Source organism: Cajanus cajan, chromosome 7 (assembly GCF_000230855.2).
Source record: "Cajanus cajan strain Asha chromosome 7, NIPB_CcT2T_4, whole genome shotgun sequence".
Taxonomy (NCBI): domain Eukaryota; kingdom Viridiplantae; phylum Streptophyta; class Magnoliopsida; order Fabales; family Fabaceae; genus Cajanus; species Cajanus cajan.
The window spans coordinates 36,838,746-36,858,263 of NC_138523.1; the positions used below are offsets into that span (position 1 = coordinate 36,838,746).

General features: G+C 31.1%; 2 protein-coding genes across 2 annotated transcripts; both read right to left on the reverse strand.

Annotated features, from left to right (window-relative positions):
• Nucleotides 1-5,590: 5,590 nt before the first annotated feature.
• On the reverse strand, nucleotides 5,591-10,204 carry LOC109790753 (Zinc finger C-x8-C-x5-C-x3-H type family protein). Its single transcript, XM_020349970.3, has 8 exons — nucleotides 9,797-10,204; nucleotides 9,587-9,671; nucleotides 9,325-9,465; nucleotides 9,132-9,220; nucleotides 8,722-8,910; nucleotides 8,509-8,639; nucleotides 8,193-8,295; nucleotides 5,591-6,120 (listed from the first exon to the last, which is right to left on the reverse strand). Exons 1-8 carry the CDS (start codon nucleotides 9,965-9,967, stop codon nucleotides 5,953-5,955), a joined length of 1,077 nt encoding a protein of 358 aa, XP_020205559.1. The 5' UTR covers nucleotides 9,968-10,204; the 3' UTR covers nucleotides 5,591-5,952.
• A 4,677-nt stretch (nucleotides 10,205-14,881) lies between these two features.
• Nucleotides 14,882-17,319, reverse strand: RHL2 (Spo11/DNA topoisomerase VI, subunit A protein). Its single transcript, XM_020349969.3, has 2 exons — nucleotides 16,755-17,319; nucleotides 14,882-15,906 (listed from the first exon to the last, which is right to left on the reverse strand). Exons 1-2 carry the CDS (start codon nucleotides 17,268-17,270, stop codon nucleotides 15,160-15,162), a joined length of 1,263 nt encoding a protein of 420 aa, XP_020205558.1. The 5' UTR covers nucleotides 17,271-17,319; the 3' UTR covers nucleotides 14,882-15,159.
• Between the last annotated feature and the right edge of the window lie 2,199 nt (nucleotides 17,320-19,518).

The window sequence follows — 19,518 nt, forward strand, 5'->3', positions numbered from 1 at the left end:
GAGCTATTTATACTGACATTTATGGGCCCGGATTCCCATGGGGCCTGCAACAGGATTACCGGATTAGGTAATGTGCCTCTAATCGGCTTATTGGTATGATTAACTCTTAATCCCTAATTAGGGGGAGTCCTTAACTCTTCATTAGTGGAGATCTGGATCTATGGATCATGTGGTGGCTAATCGGCCACCTGGTTCGGCCACTCGGGTGCCGATTGGGTGTCGGAGCCAAGTGGCCGAATAACCCTACTAGTACAGTATCAATGCAAACAGTTTTCCAAACATATCAAAAATATTTCACCGAATAGAGTAGACAATAAAAAAAAATTAAATTAAAAACTATTGAATTTTGACTTTTTTTTAAAATAATTGTTTTCAATTAAACTAAGATACAAAAATAATTTAGACTTTTTCTCATTATCTTCTTTTGTTTTGTAATCCTAATTAAAAAAATGTGAGTCATTTGAAATGGTGTTACATGTGATAAAATATGAACCACTCCAAGTATTATTTTCATTTTCATTGTACTTATTTCTTCTCTTTTCTTTCAACTTTAAAACTTCGGGGCATATATAATGGTAATTGACGTACCCAAGAAGACATGGGCACAGTGATATTTTTTTACGTTATGTTCGAATTTCATGAAATGAAATTAAAATAAGATAAAATAAAGGATGTATTTGGACTTTTTTTTTAAATATATTGTTTTTTTTATTTAAATAACCTGGGCTTAAGATTATTTATCTAAATAATTGATTTTTTTCAAAGGGTTTTTTTAAAAGAAATTAAAAAAACCCTATGAGAAATCGGTTACCCAATAATAGATTTCTTTATTTAGTTTTTTTTTCTTTCATTTTTTGGTTTTTTTTTTTTATAGATTTTTCGGTTTTTTTTCTTTTCATTTTTTGTTTTTTTCCATATTTTTATATTTCTTTTTTATTTTTTCAATTTTTAATTTTCAGATTTTAAAAAAATTATAGTATTTTTAAAAAAATTTATTTAGTTAATTTTTTAGAATAAGATTAAATAATTAAATAAATATTAAATAAAATTGTAAAAAAGACAATATTTTTATATAAAATAATAGAAAACAAAGTACAACATTTAAAATTACAAAACATTTTAAGCTTGTTGACTTGAAGTGACCTACATTCCTGTAGAGAGAACATCTTTTTGGTTGTCCTGGTTCAACCATATCCATTTCAGCGCGTATTTTGGATGACTTTGGACAACCCTTTTTATTTCTAATCTTTTCCAGATTTGGTATGATTTGCGGTTCTTCACAATCCGGCCAATAAGATTCATTGGGCAGTTCACCAAATAATTTGTTGTACACATTTTAAACATACTCTAATGTGTATACCTGATCTATGTGAGATTTGTAATTGTGGTGAACATGCTTACATGCGGCAACAACATGGGAGCATGGCATGTGTAGCTTCTAGAATTTCCCACAGTCACACCACTTGTCATGTAGTTTAACCGGGAAATTTCCAGTAGGTCATGTGTCCCTTGGGTTAATGGTCTCTTGCACCAGAAAACGTGTACTGTGACGATCAAATTCGAGGACATGATGACTATTAGCCTTTGATTCTGCATCTCTCATGGCCCTATTGATTATTTCAGTATAAACTTGGTCAGCCCTAAGTTTAGCATCGACTTCCTTCCCCCTTTGGATGAATAAGGCATTACATCTCCTATAAGTCGACATGATAATTGCAGAAATTGGCAAATTTCTTGTTTTTTTTAAGAATGGAGTTAATTGCCTCAACTAAGTTGGTAGTCATGTGTCCCCATCGTCGGTCACCGTCCCATGCAAGAGTCCATTGTTCTTTTGGTATGGTGTTGAGCCATTCAATTATACCTTCGGTTTCTGGTTCGCTCCTTAGTGTGTTGTAGTAGTAATTGAATCTTGGCTCAGTCATCCCATAAGCTGTGAAATGAGAATAGCAAAAAATGAACAATTTAGTATTGTTGAAATATGGTCAAACAAATAAAAGTAATTAATGATAAGAAGTACATGCCCATATTGATGATTAACTTTTTTCATTCTGTATTCTTGAAATGCCTCATGAAGTTTTGGGCAATATGGCGAATACAGAACACATGCACTAAATTCTCGTGTGTCCAACCACTGCTTTGTCTAGCATAGGCATTTTTATGGACTCGTGCCTGTCCGAAATTAAGCAAAGGCCATCTTGAGGGCAAACATGTCTTTTGAGATAATGTAGAAAGAAAAACCATGCATCTGCTATTTCACCATCGACAATTGCAAAGGCAATTGGAAAGATTTTGTTGTTACCGTCTTGAGCCACGGCCACAAAGAGAGTTCCTTTGTATTTTCCATACAAGAATGTGTCATCAACTTGAACAATGGGCTTGCAGTATTTGAACCCATCGATACAAGGTTTAAATGTCCAAAATACTCAATGGAATTGAACATAATGATGAACCATCTCACCTTGTTGGTTGTATAGTGGCCTTGTTTACTTCTCAACAACAAATCCATTAAGAAATCCACTCATGGCATTGAGCAACTTGGGTAAATATGGTAAGATTATTCCCAGTTGTCATGTAAGTCTTCAATTTCCTTTAGCTTTGCCATCCATGCTTTGCAGTATGAGATTGTGTACCCTTCAATACTTTTGATGTGTGCTATTATTGTTGGAATTGAAATCGATGGATCACTCTCCACCAAAGCAAGAATACTTTTGTTGATATATACACAACAAAGGTTAACATGATCTTGTGTGATAATAGGGGATGAACAAGAATGTTCACCTGATAGCTTATGAAGCTCCCATTTTTGGCTTCTAGTAATAAAAGCCGCTCTGCACCTCCAATCACATGTAATGTTAACACAACGTGCAACAATTAATGTTGGTGACGATTTCTCCACCCTGTAATACAGACCTTTCTTTATATGGTATGCATTTAAAACATGTTGGACTTCCTCCTTTGTGTTGAAAGTCATGCCTTGAAATAGGTTGTCAGGACGTCAACATGGTCAAGTGTATGTTTATACTCTGGGTCGGTGAAATCTGTTTGTAAATCAACATTATGCATGTGTGATGGGAAATTGAATGTGCTTACGTGCTGAGATTGTTGTAGAAGACGATCTTGTTCGTCTTGTTGGAGTCTTGCATCGACTTTCCCCTCACTAAAAGGACCAACTTCTTCTTCAAAAACTGGAGGTTGGTAAAGGATCCATGTGTATGAAATTCGTCTAACGAAGGTTGGTTTTCATAATAAAAGGGTTGGTTTTGATGGGAAGAAGGTAGGTTTTGATAGGAAGAAGGTTGGTTTTGATAGGAAGAAGGTTGGTTTTGATAGGAAGAAGGTTGGTTTTTATAGGAAGAAGGTTGGTTTTCATAGGAAGAATGTTGGTTTTCAAAAGAAGAATTTATTGGTGTGAGATCTGCATATAGTTGAGCAAAAATAAGATGTTTAAAGGAATGAACCATTTGAATCATACCATGAACATCTTCATCATCGATAAGCTTGACAACCTGGAAATTAAGCATTCCTCCGCCTACCACTTGTGGATATCGAAAGTAAAGTTGATCAACTGAATGTGGTTGTGGTAAGTTGAGTTTTCTTTGGATCTTAGCTTTCAACGCATCAAGTGTAATACGTGAACTAACTAATAAAAACATTGGGTTAGAGGATACAAAAGTATCCCCTTCGTTTTTTTGAGTGATTTCACCATTAAAGAAGACTAACACACGGAAAAAAGAGGAAGATATTGTTGTAGACAAAGACTAACACACGAAAACAAGAAAACTTGGCTCAATTGTACTCTACATTTGAACCCAAGAATGGCCTCATTTAAATAGAAGGTGGAGATAGGCTTCAATCAATTACACTCATCAACCCTAAACATTGCATCAATGACACTCTGAAACCCCAAGCACTGCATCAATGACACACTACATTAATGACATAGTCATTAATGACACATTGCATCAATGACAATCATCACTAAAGCATTTGATTTCTAACGCACGTAAATCAATGTCATTCTTAATTAACATATTTATAATTTTAACAATTGATTTACTAAATTATAATATTAATTTTTATATATTTAAAAATTTTGAATTTCATATTAAAATATATTTTTTAATACATATTTTATTTGACAATTTTTAATTAAATTATCTCTATTTTTTAATTATATTTATTTTTTAATCAAAACAATTTTTAAAAAATATTTGAGTTTAAATAAAAAATATATTTTTTATATTTTAATAACTAAACTTAATATTTTTTTTAAAATATTAATTATAATTTTTTATAAATTCTAGAGAAAAACGAAAAAAGAAATATAAAAATCTGGAAAAAAATAACTAAAAATTTGGAGAAAAAAAATCCAATAGAGAATTCAGTTACTGGGTAACTGATTTCTCAAAAAAAAATTAAATTTTTTTTAACAAACTTCTTTGAGAAATTGGCTGGACCTAAAAAATGGGTTATTTAAATAAATAATCTTGGGTCCAGGTTATTTAAATAAATTAAAAATATATATTTTAAAAAAAAAGTCGAGTATGAAAATAAATGAAATAAAATATCTATAAGCTAAGATTAAATTATACATAAGTTAAAAATAAGTTTTTAAATAAATTAAGAAAAAAATTGTAAATAAACTTATATATAACTTATTTTAATTCAGAGAAAAATTAATTTCCTTTTTTTCTTATTTTTTTTTTGAAAGAGTTTTAAGGCATAAAAGCTTTGTTATATTTTTGGTTTATTCAAAATACACGAGAAATAGAGTAGATGGACGAATGAAAGAAAAAGAAAAAGAAATAAAATAAATTATATTATTAAAAAATTTTCTTATTTTCAATATTCATTTTATCCTTTATTTTGTGATATTTTCATATCTTATTTTAAAACTTTTTTTTTATATAATTGTTATCAAAATGCATAAAATATTTCAATTCTACTAATGAATATAATAATAACTAAGTGAAAAATAAATTTCACGAAGAATTAAAAAATAATTTTAATTTTAACTTTTAATTTTCAATTTTCAATTACTAGTTAAACTCATTTTCATGCAATTTCTATCATTCTTATCATTTTCATAAGTTTTTTTTATACAAACATTTGTTGGTTGAATAGTTTTCAAATATGTAAATTTAACAAAATAAATCTTATATCTTAAACTAAAAAAAATAATTTAAAATTAAGTTCCAAAATTAAAGATGACCACTATTACCTTGAGATTTTTTCAAAACAAGGTAAACAAAACACTTATTAACTCTTAAACTTATAAGTTACAATTTATAGGGATATTTCTAAAATAAAAAAATAAAATACTTATTCAAATATATTTATTTATAAACATTTATAAAATACTAAATTTATCCATAAAGTAAAATTAATTCATAGGTGAATTATAAAAAATGAAAAAACTGATATCTGAAAATTTCTGTAAACTAACTTAAAAGATAAATTAATTTTAATTTTAAAAAACTTATTTTATTTTTCCTTTTTTTTCTAAATATATTTTTGAAAATCTTTATCCAAACATGCGAAAGCCAAAATCCAAGTATACCCTACGGTATCTATCTAGCTATATAATCCATAACACAACAAATACCACTTTATGCTTTGATGGTCTCAAAATCCCAAGCACAAGAACAGTTGAAGACCCCTTTTCGACATAGAGGAAACTCATGTACAGTCTGCACAAGACTACTCGTTTTAAATAACAAAAATGTCTGTCATAGGTCCAATGAGAGATCTAACAAAACACGAAACTGGATTATACCAAACTGCCATTATTCATACCGAATGCGATGCAGCAAATAGTAATTTCATTATCACCACAGCCTTCATTCAAAAACCTTCCTTGAAAGCAAGGAGAGCGAGTGGCTACAGGCAAATGCTCTATTGCTCAGCAAAGGCATAAAAATATCACGTGAAGATTACGACTAATTCTCAGGATTAAGCTTCAGCTCCTGTTTCCTTTATTTGGATCGATGTCTTGGATAAGCTTGCTTCCAGTTCATTTAACTCATCCATGTCCAACTCATCGTCATCATCAACATCTATGTCATCATCACCAGCTGTTGCTGAGGTGCTGGGTCCATCTTCAGCAGCATTCCCATTCCCCTGAAGTTGGATCCAACAATTAGAAAAATCGAAATATACAGTTGATGTAGAAAAAGGCACCACATTTAATACTTAAATCACACGTTTTAACTGCATATTGAATATAGGAAGAAATGAGTTAAGAGACTAGTGCTAGAGGCCAATAATCTCCTCTTAAAACAAAGTATAATAATGGTGAAGAAAGACGACTTCAAACTGGCTACAATTCATTGTTCATGGCAGAGCTCCATGACAAAAGTAAAACACAATCGTCATTTGATAAGATTATTTTACTTTAAAAAGGCTAACCACATCAGCAACCTAGGTGCAAGCATTAATAAAGGCACAATTTTTTGTCAAGAACTTCTGCTTACTATTTTTGGAACTCATTTCAGATACATTAAGTCAGGTTTGGATAAACTTCTACACAAACACTTAGATGAACAAAATAGAAAATAAAATGAATTGAGCTGCTTCCATAAGTCAAAATCAACTTATGTACCTAACTTTTACAAAAACTCTCTCATCTAACTTTTCCAAAAGTTAAGATGTGTAAGTTGATTTTACGGGAGAAGTGCAATTTATTTTACCTTCTTATTTTCTTCTACCACAAGTAACATGACATATCTTATTCTATGGGCTTTTAGAAAGAAGCATGACTTGTGCACTTAATACAAAACAAAGTCCAAGTCCTCGAGTTAATTTGGCAATACACATTTGAACTACTTTACAAACCAAGTGAGCTTCTTGCTAAAATGCAATGAACAATCCATACAAAATCAAATCAGAACACTATTTATTACAAGGTGTCATCTCAATTAGAGCCTGGGGATGATACATTGCATTACACCACAATAGTCACATGTGAACCCTGAACCCGGGTGCAAAATTTACAGCTCAAAACACGGGAGAACAATTTCCTAAAAGCCAAGCTGATGAGTGGAGATCTAGCACCTTAAATCAGAGTTTTATGTCCTCATCAATTTGATGAGGCACGCATGCTCATGACCACATGCATCATATCACCAACTTGACACTAACTAAGAGATCATCAAATTTCCCAACGGGACAGCCAAATGGTTAAACATTGAATACTTCAACTTGGACGTCTAAATGTTATTTTAAAAAGAAACGCTCTTGTAGTTCAAAACATGTTTTAAAAAAATTAACAATAATTAGTCAAGGTTTTTGAGAAAAAAAATTTATAAGAAAATATTCTTTATTTTCAGCAAGAAAACTCTCAAAATGCTTTTAGTTTGTATCCAAACAAGCTTATAGGGTTCTTCTCAAAAGCTAAAAATATTATTTTAGCAAAGAAAAAATATATAAAAAGGTTATATCATAATAGTGCCTTTTTCTAAAACCTAACCAAATGCACCTTAACCTAATGTTTGGATGGATAGAAAAATAGGGAGGAAAGAAAAAATTATAATTTTGAAAAATTTAATTGTTTGGTTGAAGAGAAACACGTTGCTTTTAAGTAACAAAAATTTTAAATTTTTTTCTCAATGTTTTCTCTCCAATTCAAATTTCATTTTTTTCCTTATATGAATAAAGGGTATTCTCAGTTGATATCAAATATGGTGGGGTATATGGAGGAGCAGGAACAAGTTAGAACTCCACTCTGATGTGTAACCCACGTTCAAATGGATCTTCAAGTGAAGCTTGAAAATACACTAGTGTATAAAACTCCAAAAACATAATCAATTTATTCAAAATTTATATTTAGAGAAGGGCATAGATATCGTGATTTTAAAGTACTGTTGCACTCATAGTCACTCGCAGATACTGTAGTTCACTCATCACGACTACAGTAATGCAATTGTAGCCAATTGGGCCATAATTTTATTTTTTTTTAATGTTTGTAAGTATCAATTTTTTATTTTGAGAGTTTTCTTGCTGAAAATAAAGAATATTTTCTTATAAAGTTATAACATTCCAGTAATTGTGGTTGCACTGCAGCTTATATGTGAATGAAAATCATCCAGCAGCATTTATCTCAGATTTGCATTCACCAGTTGGGTTATCACTCTTCAGAATTGAAACTAAATCAAATCAAATTATCCACATACGAACATGAATAAAAAACTTACATTCTGTTCAGTTTCATCAGATTCTGGTTCTCTCTGGTACTTTTCATATGCCTCTGCATCATCCACAAACAAGCTAGCATTCGACAAAAATAGCTCCCGACCACTGCATTGGAGGAGAAAATAATGTAACCAGATTAGCAGGGTAAATTTATAATATTGTCCACCTTCATAACCACTTGTATTTTTATTTTTATTTTTAAAAAGTAAAAACACATTCAAGAATAGGCAGTTCCCTCACTTCTTCACATTTTTTAATAGGTACCAGAGAGAGGGGGCCATATACATACATTTATATGTGAATAAATAGTGGATGTACCTCATACGGTCATTCTTAGCCCTCTCTGCCTGTTGTGCAGCTAAATTGGCATCTCTTTCTTCTATCTTCTTCTTCTTCCATTCAGAAAATAACTCAGGAGTCATAGGAGTTGTAGTTGTCACTTTGGCACGCTAAACCAAGTTAAATATTGTTAGATAACCAGATACAATACTGAATGGCATATAGCTTGTTATAAGGGGGAAAACAATGCACCTGATTTTCAATCTCCTCTTCGATTGATATTTTTTCACTTTCTTCCTCTAACAAAGCCTTCATTTGAGATTTCAAAATATAACCAGGTGGAAGAGCATGTCTATAATGGCAATTCTTGCCACCATTGGGGCAGTCCCAAAACCAACCATATTGCTTCTTTTCTACGGCATCCAAAAAGTATTTACAGACCTAGACATAGTACCGAAATAAATTACAAGCAGTCATTTCAAGTGGCACAAGCCAAATGACAAATACAATTTGAAAATAACAAATGCCATCAAACATCCGATATAAACCCCACAATTAACCAAAAACCATAGTGAACCACAAAAAACAAAAATGCGTATCAAATCAAACAAATGAATATAACAGCTCCAATTCCAAGTTCCAACAAATCTAACAAAACGTACTATGTCAGTTGGTTTATTCTGGTTATACTCGGTTTTCTTCGACTCCACCACCTTCTCCAAGGTCTCTTGATCCCAATCCTCCATCGTGCCTGACAACAAAAGAACCAAACCATAGAGTTAAATACAGATAAAAGCCATCAAAACCAAAACGATATGCAACAATCAACCATCATCATTGAACTTTATGCAATACCCTGGTCACGCTTATCGCTGTAAATGTCAATCTTTTCCCCTTTCCTCTGAACATTCAAATCATGCGAGAACTTGCATTTAAATCCCTTGGCACACTGCCCCACTTTATAAAACTCACATAGTATGGACTTGGGATCAACACCTGACCAAATCCAGATATATTAGTCTCCACTTACCAGCAACACTAATAAAAAAGTTATAAATAAAAAAAACATCTGTATAAAAATAAATACAAAAAAGTAATTACAAATAAGACTGATTACCAACTGGAACTTTAGGCTGAGTAACAGCGATTTTGAACAAATCATTCAGCTCCTTCTCCTTGGCCTTCTCCTCCTCCTTCTTTTTCTGTCATCACCACCACAAATTTTTTCATGTTACAAAACACAAACCCTAACGGATTAATGATTACAAGTAACCAAATTTACAATCAAAAAAAAAAAAAAAAAAAAACAGAGGCCTATGTTGAAAACCTTTGCATCGACTTTGGTGGGATCGGGTCTGGGCTGCACGGACTGCTTGAGATTCTGGACGTATTTCTGGACATTTTTGCTCTTGTTTTTGTTCTTGAGGCCGAAGGTTTTGTCCTCTACAATCTTCTGCTTCTTCGCTAAATCAGCTTTTGATTGCTGCTTAGGCGGCATTTTTTATCGGCATCAAAAATTAAAAAAAAAACGAATAATTATTATTGGTTCAGTGAAATTGGGGAACAATGGAATTAGGGGAAGATGCGAAGGAAGCGAAGAAGATGTGTTTGGTTGGGTTGGGTTGGGTTAAGTTAGGGTTCGGAGATTGGAACGTAGAGGCGAGAGGTGGTGTAGATTCCAGAACTTTACGATGAATCCCAATTCCCGAACTACCCCTCTCAAAATGCACACTGCTTAGGTTTCCCTTTTTTTTTTATTTAAAAAACGTGCGAGCAAATAAACGGGCCGAACCCACGAGTCCACAATTGGATTTCATAGAACTGATAAAAGATAAGGGCTAAACAATTTTTTTCCTCCATTTTTTTAAATCTGTCAAACTTTACATTTCTTAATTAATATTGTCTACTTTTGATTTTACATTTTTTAAAATATGTCCAAATTTATCTCTTAATTAATACAGTTAACCTAATTTAATGAGTATCATATCGACATTAAAATTCATTTTCCTTGATTGTTTAAAGTAAAGAAATGTTAAACACTAATATTATAAGAATCAAACTACTATAGAATCTGATTAAGAAAATCGTATGTGAATAAAAATTCAAATATGAAAAGCAATGGAAAGTTATTTTTCTGGAATTTAAAATATTATATATGAACCTTAGACCACTTAAGCATACATAGATCTAAGAACACACATGTGATAACATATATTTTATCAACTAGGATAATCGTTAAATTAGATTAACAGAGTTAACGAGAAAGGTAAATTTTGACGCATTTTAAAAAATGAAAGGTTAAAAGGTAGACATTTTAAAATTGAGAAACGACAAATGAACATGCACATATTTAGGAAAACCAAAAAGATATTTAACCCAAAAGATAATGACTTAAATGGACTTCATATGATTTTGATTTATGACTTAAAATATTACTTTATCTTTTTAAAACTATCACATTATTTTTTGTGTAAAATGAGTAAATTTTAATTTTAATTTTCATAGAATCTATTTTTTATCTCTCTAAAATCTAAAATCATTATTTTTTATCTTAATGATAATTTTAATATAGATAAATAATATTTATTATAAAATTTTATAAGAAATTTTAGAGATGTCACTTATTGACATAATATGACGAATATGAGATAATCACTTAACATTTTAATAGTTAAATAAGTAGTTAAACATTATAACATAATAATAGAAAAATAATAGTTCTAATTTTTTTAGGAATGGGAAAAAAAATTGAGGAATGACAAAAAAAAAATTACAGGAAACAAAATCAAAACTTGTTAATTTTACAAAATTAAAAATATATTTTAAGTCTTCTTTATATATGCACCAAGGAAAATAGTGACTCTTATTTTTTTTATCATTGAAGTTATAATAAAGGTAACAAAGTTTAAACTTAAGATCTTATGTATATTATTTCAACCTCTACCACTAATTTAATTCTAGTTTAGAAAAGGAAAAAGTGACTTTGTACTTGAGTGCCTCGATATTTTTTTTTTAAAGAAGAAATAAATAATGAAGTGGGTGATTAGCAATAAATTAAGTGTTTTGATTAGAGAGTGATAAAATAGAGAGAATTAAAGAAGATAATAAAAACTAGACTAAATTGTAATTTTAATCTTCTTATAATATGTAATTTGTAATTTTGATCTCTTGAATTCTATATTCTCCAATTTTGCAAAAATCATAATTTTGATTCTTTTATTGAATTTTTCATATGTTGATCATTAAGTTTGTAACATTTATTATGATTTGACATTAAATAAATGACATGATAATTAATTTTTAAGTATATATATACTGGATTTCACTTTTATTTTTATTTTTATCATATATAATAGTATAATGAAATAAGAACTAAGAACTAAAAGAGCAATTTAACCTAAATATTATTAAATAATAATCATTATGTCATCTAACTCATATCAGGTCATGATCAACGTTATAATTTAAATAATAACAAATAAAATTTTAACAAAATGATCAAAAATTATAATTTTAAAATCGAGGGATTAAAATTGTAGAATTATAAATTAGAGAACCAAAATTACAAATTTCATATAATAAAGAAACTAAAAGAGAAATTTAACCAAATTTTTTTTAAATTAGGTTAAAATACTTTATTAATCCATATAATTTTATTTACTTTACTTTTTAATTTCCATAGTTTAAAATATATATTTGTAATCCTTATACTTATCTTTTTTAGCTTTTATAGTTTAATATAGATCCTTTTAGTCTATATACTAATAGTTTTAAAAAAAAAATTAGTCTCTTATGTTAATTTTTTTTGTAATGTTATTTTTTTTTCTCGTGTTAATGTAACAAAAGTATTAATTAAACTTTTTAAGTCTAATGTCAAATTTATGTACTAGAGTTATTCTAAATTAGATTTTTCAATACTTCATGGCTCTTTTATACTTTTACCTACAATGTCTATTATTGAGATATTTTTTGTATCCTCACAAATTGAAAACATCTATCACATTAATACAAAACATACAATGTTACAAAAAAAAAAAATAGAGAGTAAAAGATTAAAAAACTAAAAATATAGAGATTAAAAAAACTATCTTAAATTTATATTTTATATCAAATTTATAATCTATCTGCGAATTAAAAGATTTTAATGCATAGACCATATTTGTAATTTTAAAAAAATGAAAACTATTTTTTATGTGTGTGTCTGTATATATGTATATATATATATATATATATATATATATATATATATATATATAAGGAATTTTCAAATAAATTAATAAAAAAATTTAATTGAACAATTAAATTATTAAAATTTAATATAGAACATAAATTATATTGAGTGAAGTAGATTTAGAAAAATTTACTCTCCTCATATGTGTGTGTGTTGTGGACATATCTAATACTTTTTTTGAGACCAATCTTTTCATCCGCTCAAATTTTTTGAAGTTGAAAAGAAAAAGAAAAAAAAAGGTTAAAATTGTTTCCCTTTAGATTATTATAACTTAAAACAACATCATCATAAAATAATTCTATTTAAATTGTAGGATGCATGTTGTTTCTCAAATGATAAAATATATTGTGATTTTCTTATCTGACGATTTGATTGGAACATAAAAGATGATTATATCAAATCTAATAATGTCATCAAAAATTAATGTTTTATCATTTTGTTATGTTTAATCTACCTTATTTTCATTCAATTTAATATATTTATGTATAAATTTTAATGAATTTAATATTCAAAATATCATGATTCTTAAATATTAAACACGACAAATAGTCCAATGAAGTTCTAGCATTTAATATTATATAATTATTTTTAAAAATAATTACAAATCCTACCACCATATTTTCACTACTATCATTTACTTTTTGTAGGAAAAATATTGAACGCAACTTTTTCATTTATTTATTTTTTAATTTTAGCCTTTATTTTGAAAATGTTTCCATATAAAATAATTTCTAAATCTATACAAATAAAAAATATATATATATATATATATATATATATATATTCTTAATTCCATCCCCCCCCCCCCCCCCTCCTCTCCCCCATTGATAAATTTTCTTTAAAAGTTTAGTTTTAAAAAAGTCTATGGGATTGCAAAACTTTTACCATTAGCTTTACTACTTCAACATAACAGTTAAAAAAAATACTTTTACTAGAAGAATTTATTATCAGGGGAAGAAAACAAAAGGAGCATCAAAAAGGGCCGTTAAAGAATGGAATAAATTCGAAGAATAAAATATTAACCGAAAGGACTCTCCAATCTTAAACTATGAGCAGGTTTGAATGAATTTCATTTTATTAGCTTATAGAGATGCAAATTGGTCCTAAATATCATTCTTTGCTATTTTAAATTAAGAGTTGTTACTTTTAATTGGCTTGATCAATCATTAGTCGGAAACTATTTCTTTTTTTAAACATAGAGATCATTAAAATAAATTTTGTATCTCTCAACAAAATTTTCTCCATCCGGATAGACAGAGAATCAATCCCCTATCCACATGCTATATCACCAATGTTTATTTTGACAATACATGATTCTACTCTCCTGCTTTCGAATGAGCCAGACCTGTGGATGAAATAACAGTACGAGTTTCTTACCCATACAATAGTATTATGCTCTCCAGCAGATTTTTAATTCTAAACTGTTTCCTTCTAGTAATTATATACAGACAAGCTAACCAAATCTATAAATATCTGATGAGTCAGATGATTTTGTCATTGCATTACCCTGGAGCACAGTAACACAGGTGTATATAAGGCCATAATCCTTTTTGATAGATGAGTTTTTACCTCAGCCAAGTTTAGCCAAACCAAAGTCAGATGATATCCTTCACCAAGAAAAATGTTGAAGCACTTTAAATCTCGGTCAAGGAGGGGTAGCTTTTGAGTATCTTTTTTCCAAGCAGCACTATCACTAACCAGACAATTGCTAGAGAACTACAATGCTTTCAGTGCAGAATTAGGAGCAAGATCAAGGGAAACTCAAGCAATTCTAATGCACTCAACTTTTACAATTTAATAAACTTGATCCCTCGTTTACTGATGGAAGAACAAGAAGAAAATAATAAGACAGAAAATTATAAACTCAATCAGAATAAAAATGGATCATCAACATAATTCTGGAACAATTTTTCACAGAAGGATACTTAAAAATTCATCCACGTTCCAGTGTAAATTGGGGGAAATGCTACAGCAGGACAAAGCTGTTGGGACTAGTGGCATAACCCAATTAAATTCTTAGATATTGCTACATTACTCACACTCAGGTCACATCCAATCCTAGTGGCTACTGCTGCAATTTCAAGGGCAAATAAACTTGTACTAATAGCAATTGGAAACAATTGCTAGAAACCTATAATGCTTTCAGTCCAGAATTAGAAGCAAGATAATAGGAAACTCAAATGATTCAAAAGCGCTAGGGTTTTATAATTTAATAAATTTGGTCCCCTATTATCTGATGCAAGAAGAAGAAAACAGTAAGAAAACCATAAACTCAGTCTGAAAAAACATAGACCATCAACATGATTTTTGAACAATTTTTCAATGAAGCATACTTAAAAACATCCACATTCCGGTATAAATTCCGCAGAGATGCTACCGCATGACTAAGCTGTTGGAACAAGTATTGGCATAACATAACCACCATTTTAATTCTTAGATATTACTACATTACTCACAGGTCACAGCCAATCCTTCTGCTGCAACTTCAAGGGCAAATAAACTTCTGACAGGTACTGAAAACCAAAGGTGCTCAAAGCCTGTATTTCAGCCTTCTGCTTAGTTTTGACCATCAAGGACAACTCCTCCACCCAACCAGGGTTCTTCTTGACAAAATCCTCCTCCAACAAGTCCTTGCCAGTCTTAATATCCTGCTCAGTCATTGGCAACCTACACTGCTCAGGTATCTTGTACTTGTCCAAATCACTAGGCCTAACCCCAAGCCACTTGATATCAGGGGTAGTCAAGTTGGCACTGTCATAGGACATGTTCTTTGATCCACACCCATAAACCGACAGAATCTTCAACCCATAAGGATCACTGTCAACAAGAGCCAGCACAGGCAGCTTCAACTCTGTCTTCATCTTCCTCAAGAACAGCCTAGTGGAAACATCCGGCTGCCCCTTTGCAGTCACAATTATGCATGGAAAGCGGTTGTAGAACCTATCCTCAGCCAATCTCATGTAAGCAGCATCCTTCTCCACCAACAGAATGAACAAAGCATCGCTCTGCATATCCCCAACTCGATCAATATTCGGTGGAATTGCCTTCCCTCCCATCCCCATTTTGGTGCAATCAATCATATCCCCATTGTCACTGAAAATCAACCTCCCAACTACCACCCCTTTTTCTGCAGCCACAACATTGAGGCTGGATCGAGTGCACCCCAGCATGCAGGAAACATCATCCAGAACAGCATCAGATTGGATCTGATTCACGCAAATTTGGTCAATTGCTTACTTTTGTAAAACAAAAGCATTAGAAAATTGATGAATGATTATTTATTTATAGATAAAATACAGTTTAGATCCCTCAATTTTTTATTAAAATTTTAGTCTCTACTCTCTATACTTTAAAAACAAAAACTTTGGTTCTCATATTGTTTTATAAATGATTAATTTTGTTCCTCACAGTAATATCCTTATACTCCATAAAGAGAGACGGATTTCACCACTTATAAAAAAATCGAATACCAAAATCATCATTTTTAAAATAGAGACTAAGACAAATTTTGACAGTAAATTGGAAAACTTAAAACACATTTTACCCACACATATTTTAGGTAACTCAATTTTCGGTCAGAATTAATCATAATTCCTATACTTTAAAAACGACGATTTTCGTAATTTCATCCTACTATTTTTTGTAATTGATGAATTTAGTCACTCTTTATTTAACTTAGGATACTATTACTAGGAATGAGAGATCGAATTCACCAATTATGAAAAAATATTAGAACCAAATTCACCAATTATAAAAAATATATTCGTACCAAAATCATTGTTTTTAAAATATAAGAACTATGACCAAATTTAGAGAGCAAAGCACATTTTAGCCTTTATCTTGGTGAGAAAAGGGCCTAACTATTACTAGCACTGAGATCTATTTAAGGGCTTGACTACTACTAAGTACTAAAAGATGTTTTTGCATACACAGAACCAAACGATCAAACTAAAACAAATTGTACCCTTTATTTATCTAACTAAAACACAATTACGCCAATACTTATTTATAGATGAAAAAAGGGGGGAATAATATGAATAGTATAGACACATACCTGGTCTTGGAAGAGTTTGACGTCAGTGTAGAAGAGGTCACGCTTGGTGACGTGGATGCCCTTGATGCAGAGCTGGTGTATGAGTTGTAGAATCCGAGAAGTGATGGCGGACTTGCGCACGGTGGAGATGTTGGCGAAGGGGCGAAGAGAAGACTTGTCTTTGAGCACAATGCGATCGAGTTCGGGAACGTAGAGCTGGTTGGCGGCGGAGCGGGAGGGGACGTCGAAGGAGAAGCCGTGGCCGGAGAGGATGGAGTGGGCGATCCGGAGGATGAGGGACTCGATGTTGGACTGGACGGAGGAGAGGGAGAGGTCGGCCACCTCGCGACAGCGGAAGGGGAGAGGGAGGTCCTGGAGGGTTAGGGTTTGGGCGGCGGAGGAGGAGGAGGCGGAGGCCGTGGAGAAGTCCTTTAGGGTTTTCAGGATGTCGGAGTCCGACTTCAGGCTGTTCTTGAAGGGGAGCTCGTCGCCGGTGGGCTCCTTTCGCCGCCGTTTCTTGTTGTCGGCCATGGGCATGAAATGGCGCGGAGGAGTTTGCGTTTTGGGGGCTTGGACTGGGTTTTGACTTTTGAGTGTAAGAAAAACCTGAATTTATATTTCTGCATGTTTTTGTCAAAATAATGACTTTGCTTTATTAATTTAGTTATTACTTGTTTAAATATTAAACAAAAGCAATGGTGTGCAATGAGGTGAACAAAGTTTAAATTTAGGATATTGTATAAAATATCTCAACCTAATTAATTACTCTTTCAATGTATTCCAGTTATATATATTTGTATAATTTATTTATTTTTAAAATATACTTGCTTAAAATATAATATTATTTATATTTAAATATAGTATTTATTATGGATATTTGATTGTATATTTTAGTTCTATATTTAAAGTAAAATTATTTTTAACGTCTCAAATTTAAATTTGATCTTTTAGTCCTATAATTTTAAAAAAAAATATATTTTAGACCTTATATTCAAATTTTATTAGAAAATTTGATAAATGTTGTCACATGAAAATTCACCTATTGTAACACTATTGATTTTGTGTGGTTTAATTAAATCATGAGTGATTGCATGATTATGGTTGATTAGTTGTTAGTGGTGGTTGAGGACTATAAAGTCAATGAACTCTAGGAGTTGAGTTGTTTTTTAGAGAAAATCTCAGATGTAGTTAAGCTGAGTCAACTTAGAAAAGACATATAAAGGATTTCTTAAGATGTGAGTCTCATAAACTTATGTTTCAAGAAAATCTAGAGAGAAGTAGAGATAAGCTCTCTGAAATAAACTATTTCCTCTCCATCTTCTCTCATCGAAAATCTTTCATCCTTCCTTCCTTGTAGTTGGAGCACTTGACTAAGAGGGAATTCAAAGCTTGTAGAACTTATAATCTCAAATTTAGAGGTTGTACAGAGCTTGTTCTTCTTCACTTATCCCTCCAATTCTAGTTAATTAGAGGTAAGGGAAGTTTGTGTTGATTGTTAGAATTGCATGTTGATTATTGTTGTTGGATTTCATTTACTGTTGATTTTTTAATTGGTTGGAGAAAAAAAATGAGTTGTTGTGTTTTTGGTTTTCTCTTAAAGTCACTACGAGTTAAATATGTTGATTCTTGATCAATAATGAATGTATGTTGTTTTTGATGGTGTAAATGTGTTGTATAGATATGGTATAATGTAATGCATGTTGGAAATTTTTTGATTTCCAACTGATTTGGGCAAATTCAGTTTCTACATGAGTGTAAAAACTAATGTCATGTTGGGCGCGACTTCAACCAGAAGGTTCTTTGTTGCTTATGTAAGGCGTGAGATTGGTGGCGTCGGGCATAAAGAAAGAGAATTGTCTCAAGTTGGAATCCGCTGGATGCAATTTGAATGACATCGAACGCGAGGAGTGAAAATCATCTCATGTTGAAATCACATTGGTGTCAAAGGAGTGACGTTGGGTGTAAATCAGTTTGAAGTTATCTGACTGATTAGGCCAAGCACGAGCTTTTGCCACGCCAAGCACGAAAGAGTGGAAGACTCACTACCTCAACTACATCGAATACAAGTAGTTTGACATCAAGTGTGGACGAGACAAGAAACTCCTTTATCTTAATGTTGTCAGGCATGCATGGGATGGTGTTGTGTGCTAATTCCATGTTTTAAATATGATATTCTCTGGTTGTTTATGGTAAAAGATGTTGATTGAGTTGTAAGATTAAAATAATATGATTATGGTGTATTATGGTGTAAGTTGTTATGTTGTATAATGATGCTTATGTTGTAAAGTTGTAAGTTGATAAATGTTTAAGCTGTGAAATTGTTTGATGTAAAGTTGACTAAGTTGTTAAATTGTTAGGCATGTGGTATATAGACATATCTTTACTAAGATACATAAAAATTAAAGGAGATTAAGAGTTGATTTAAAAATTAAATATCCCATTTGTGTAATATATGTTGTGGTGCTTTGAGAGTCTAGGTTGAAACCCTTCGGTGAGTAAGTTGGCTTCTGAATGGGTAGTTTCTTTAAGTTGTCTCCTCTAGATTTTATGTGGTATTTGTATGTGGGTAAGGTTTAGACATATGTGTATAAAATGACCTATCATGTAAAGTACAAAGTAACTTACCCATTAAGAGAGTATCAAAAAGGCATAATATTTGAAGGATAGTCGATGAGCTAATCTCATCAGTGACTTAGTGTTGCAGGCTAATGTCATAGTAGGCTTATACCTAAGTTGTTTTACCTTAATGGTAGTACTGAACTTCTTAGTTTAAGTGGTAAAATCT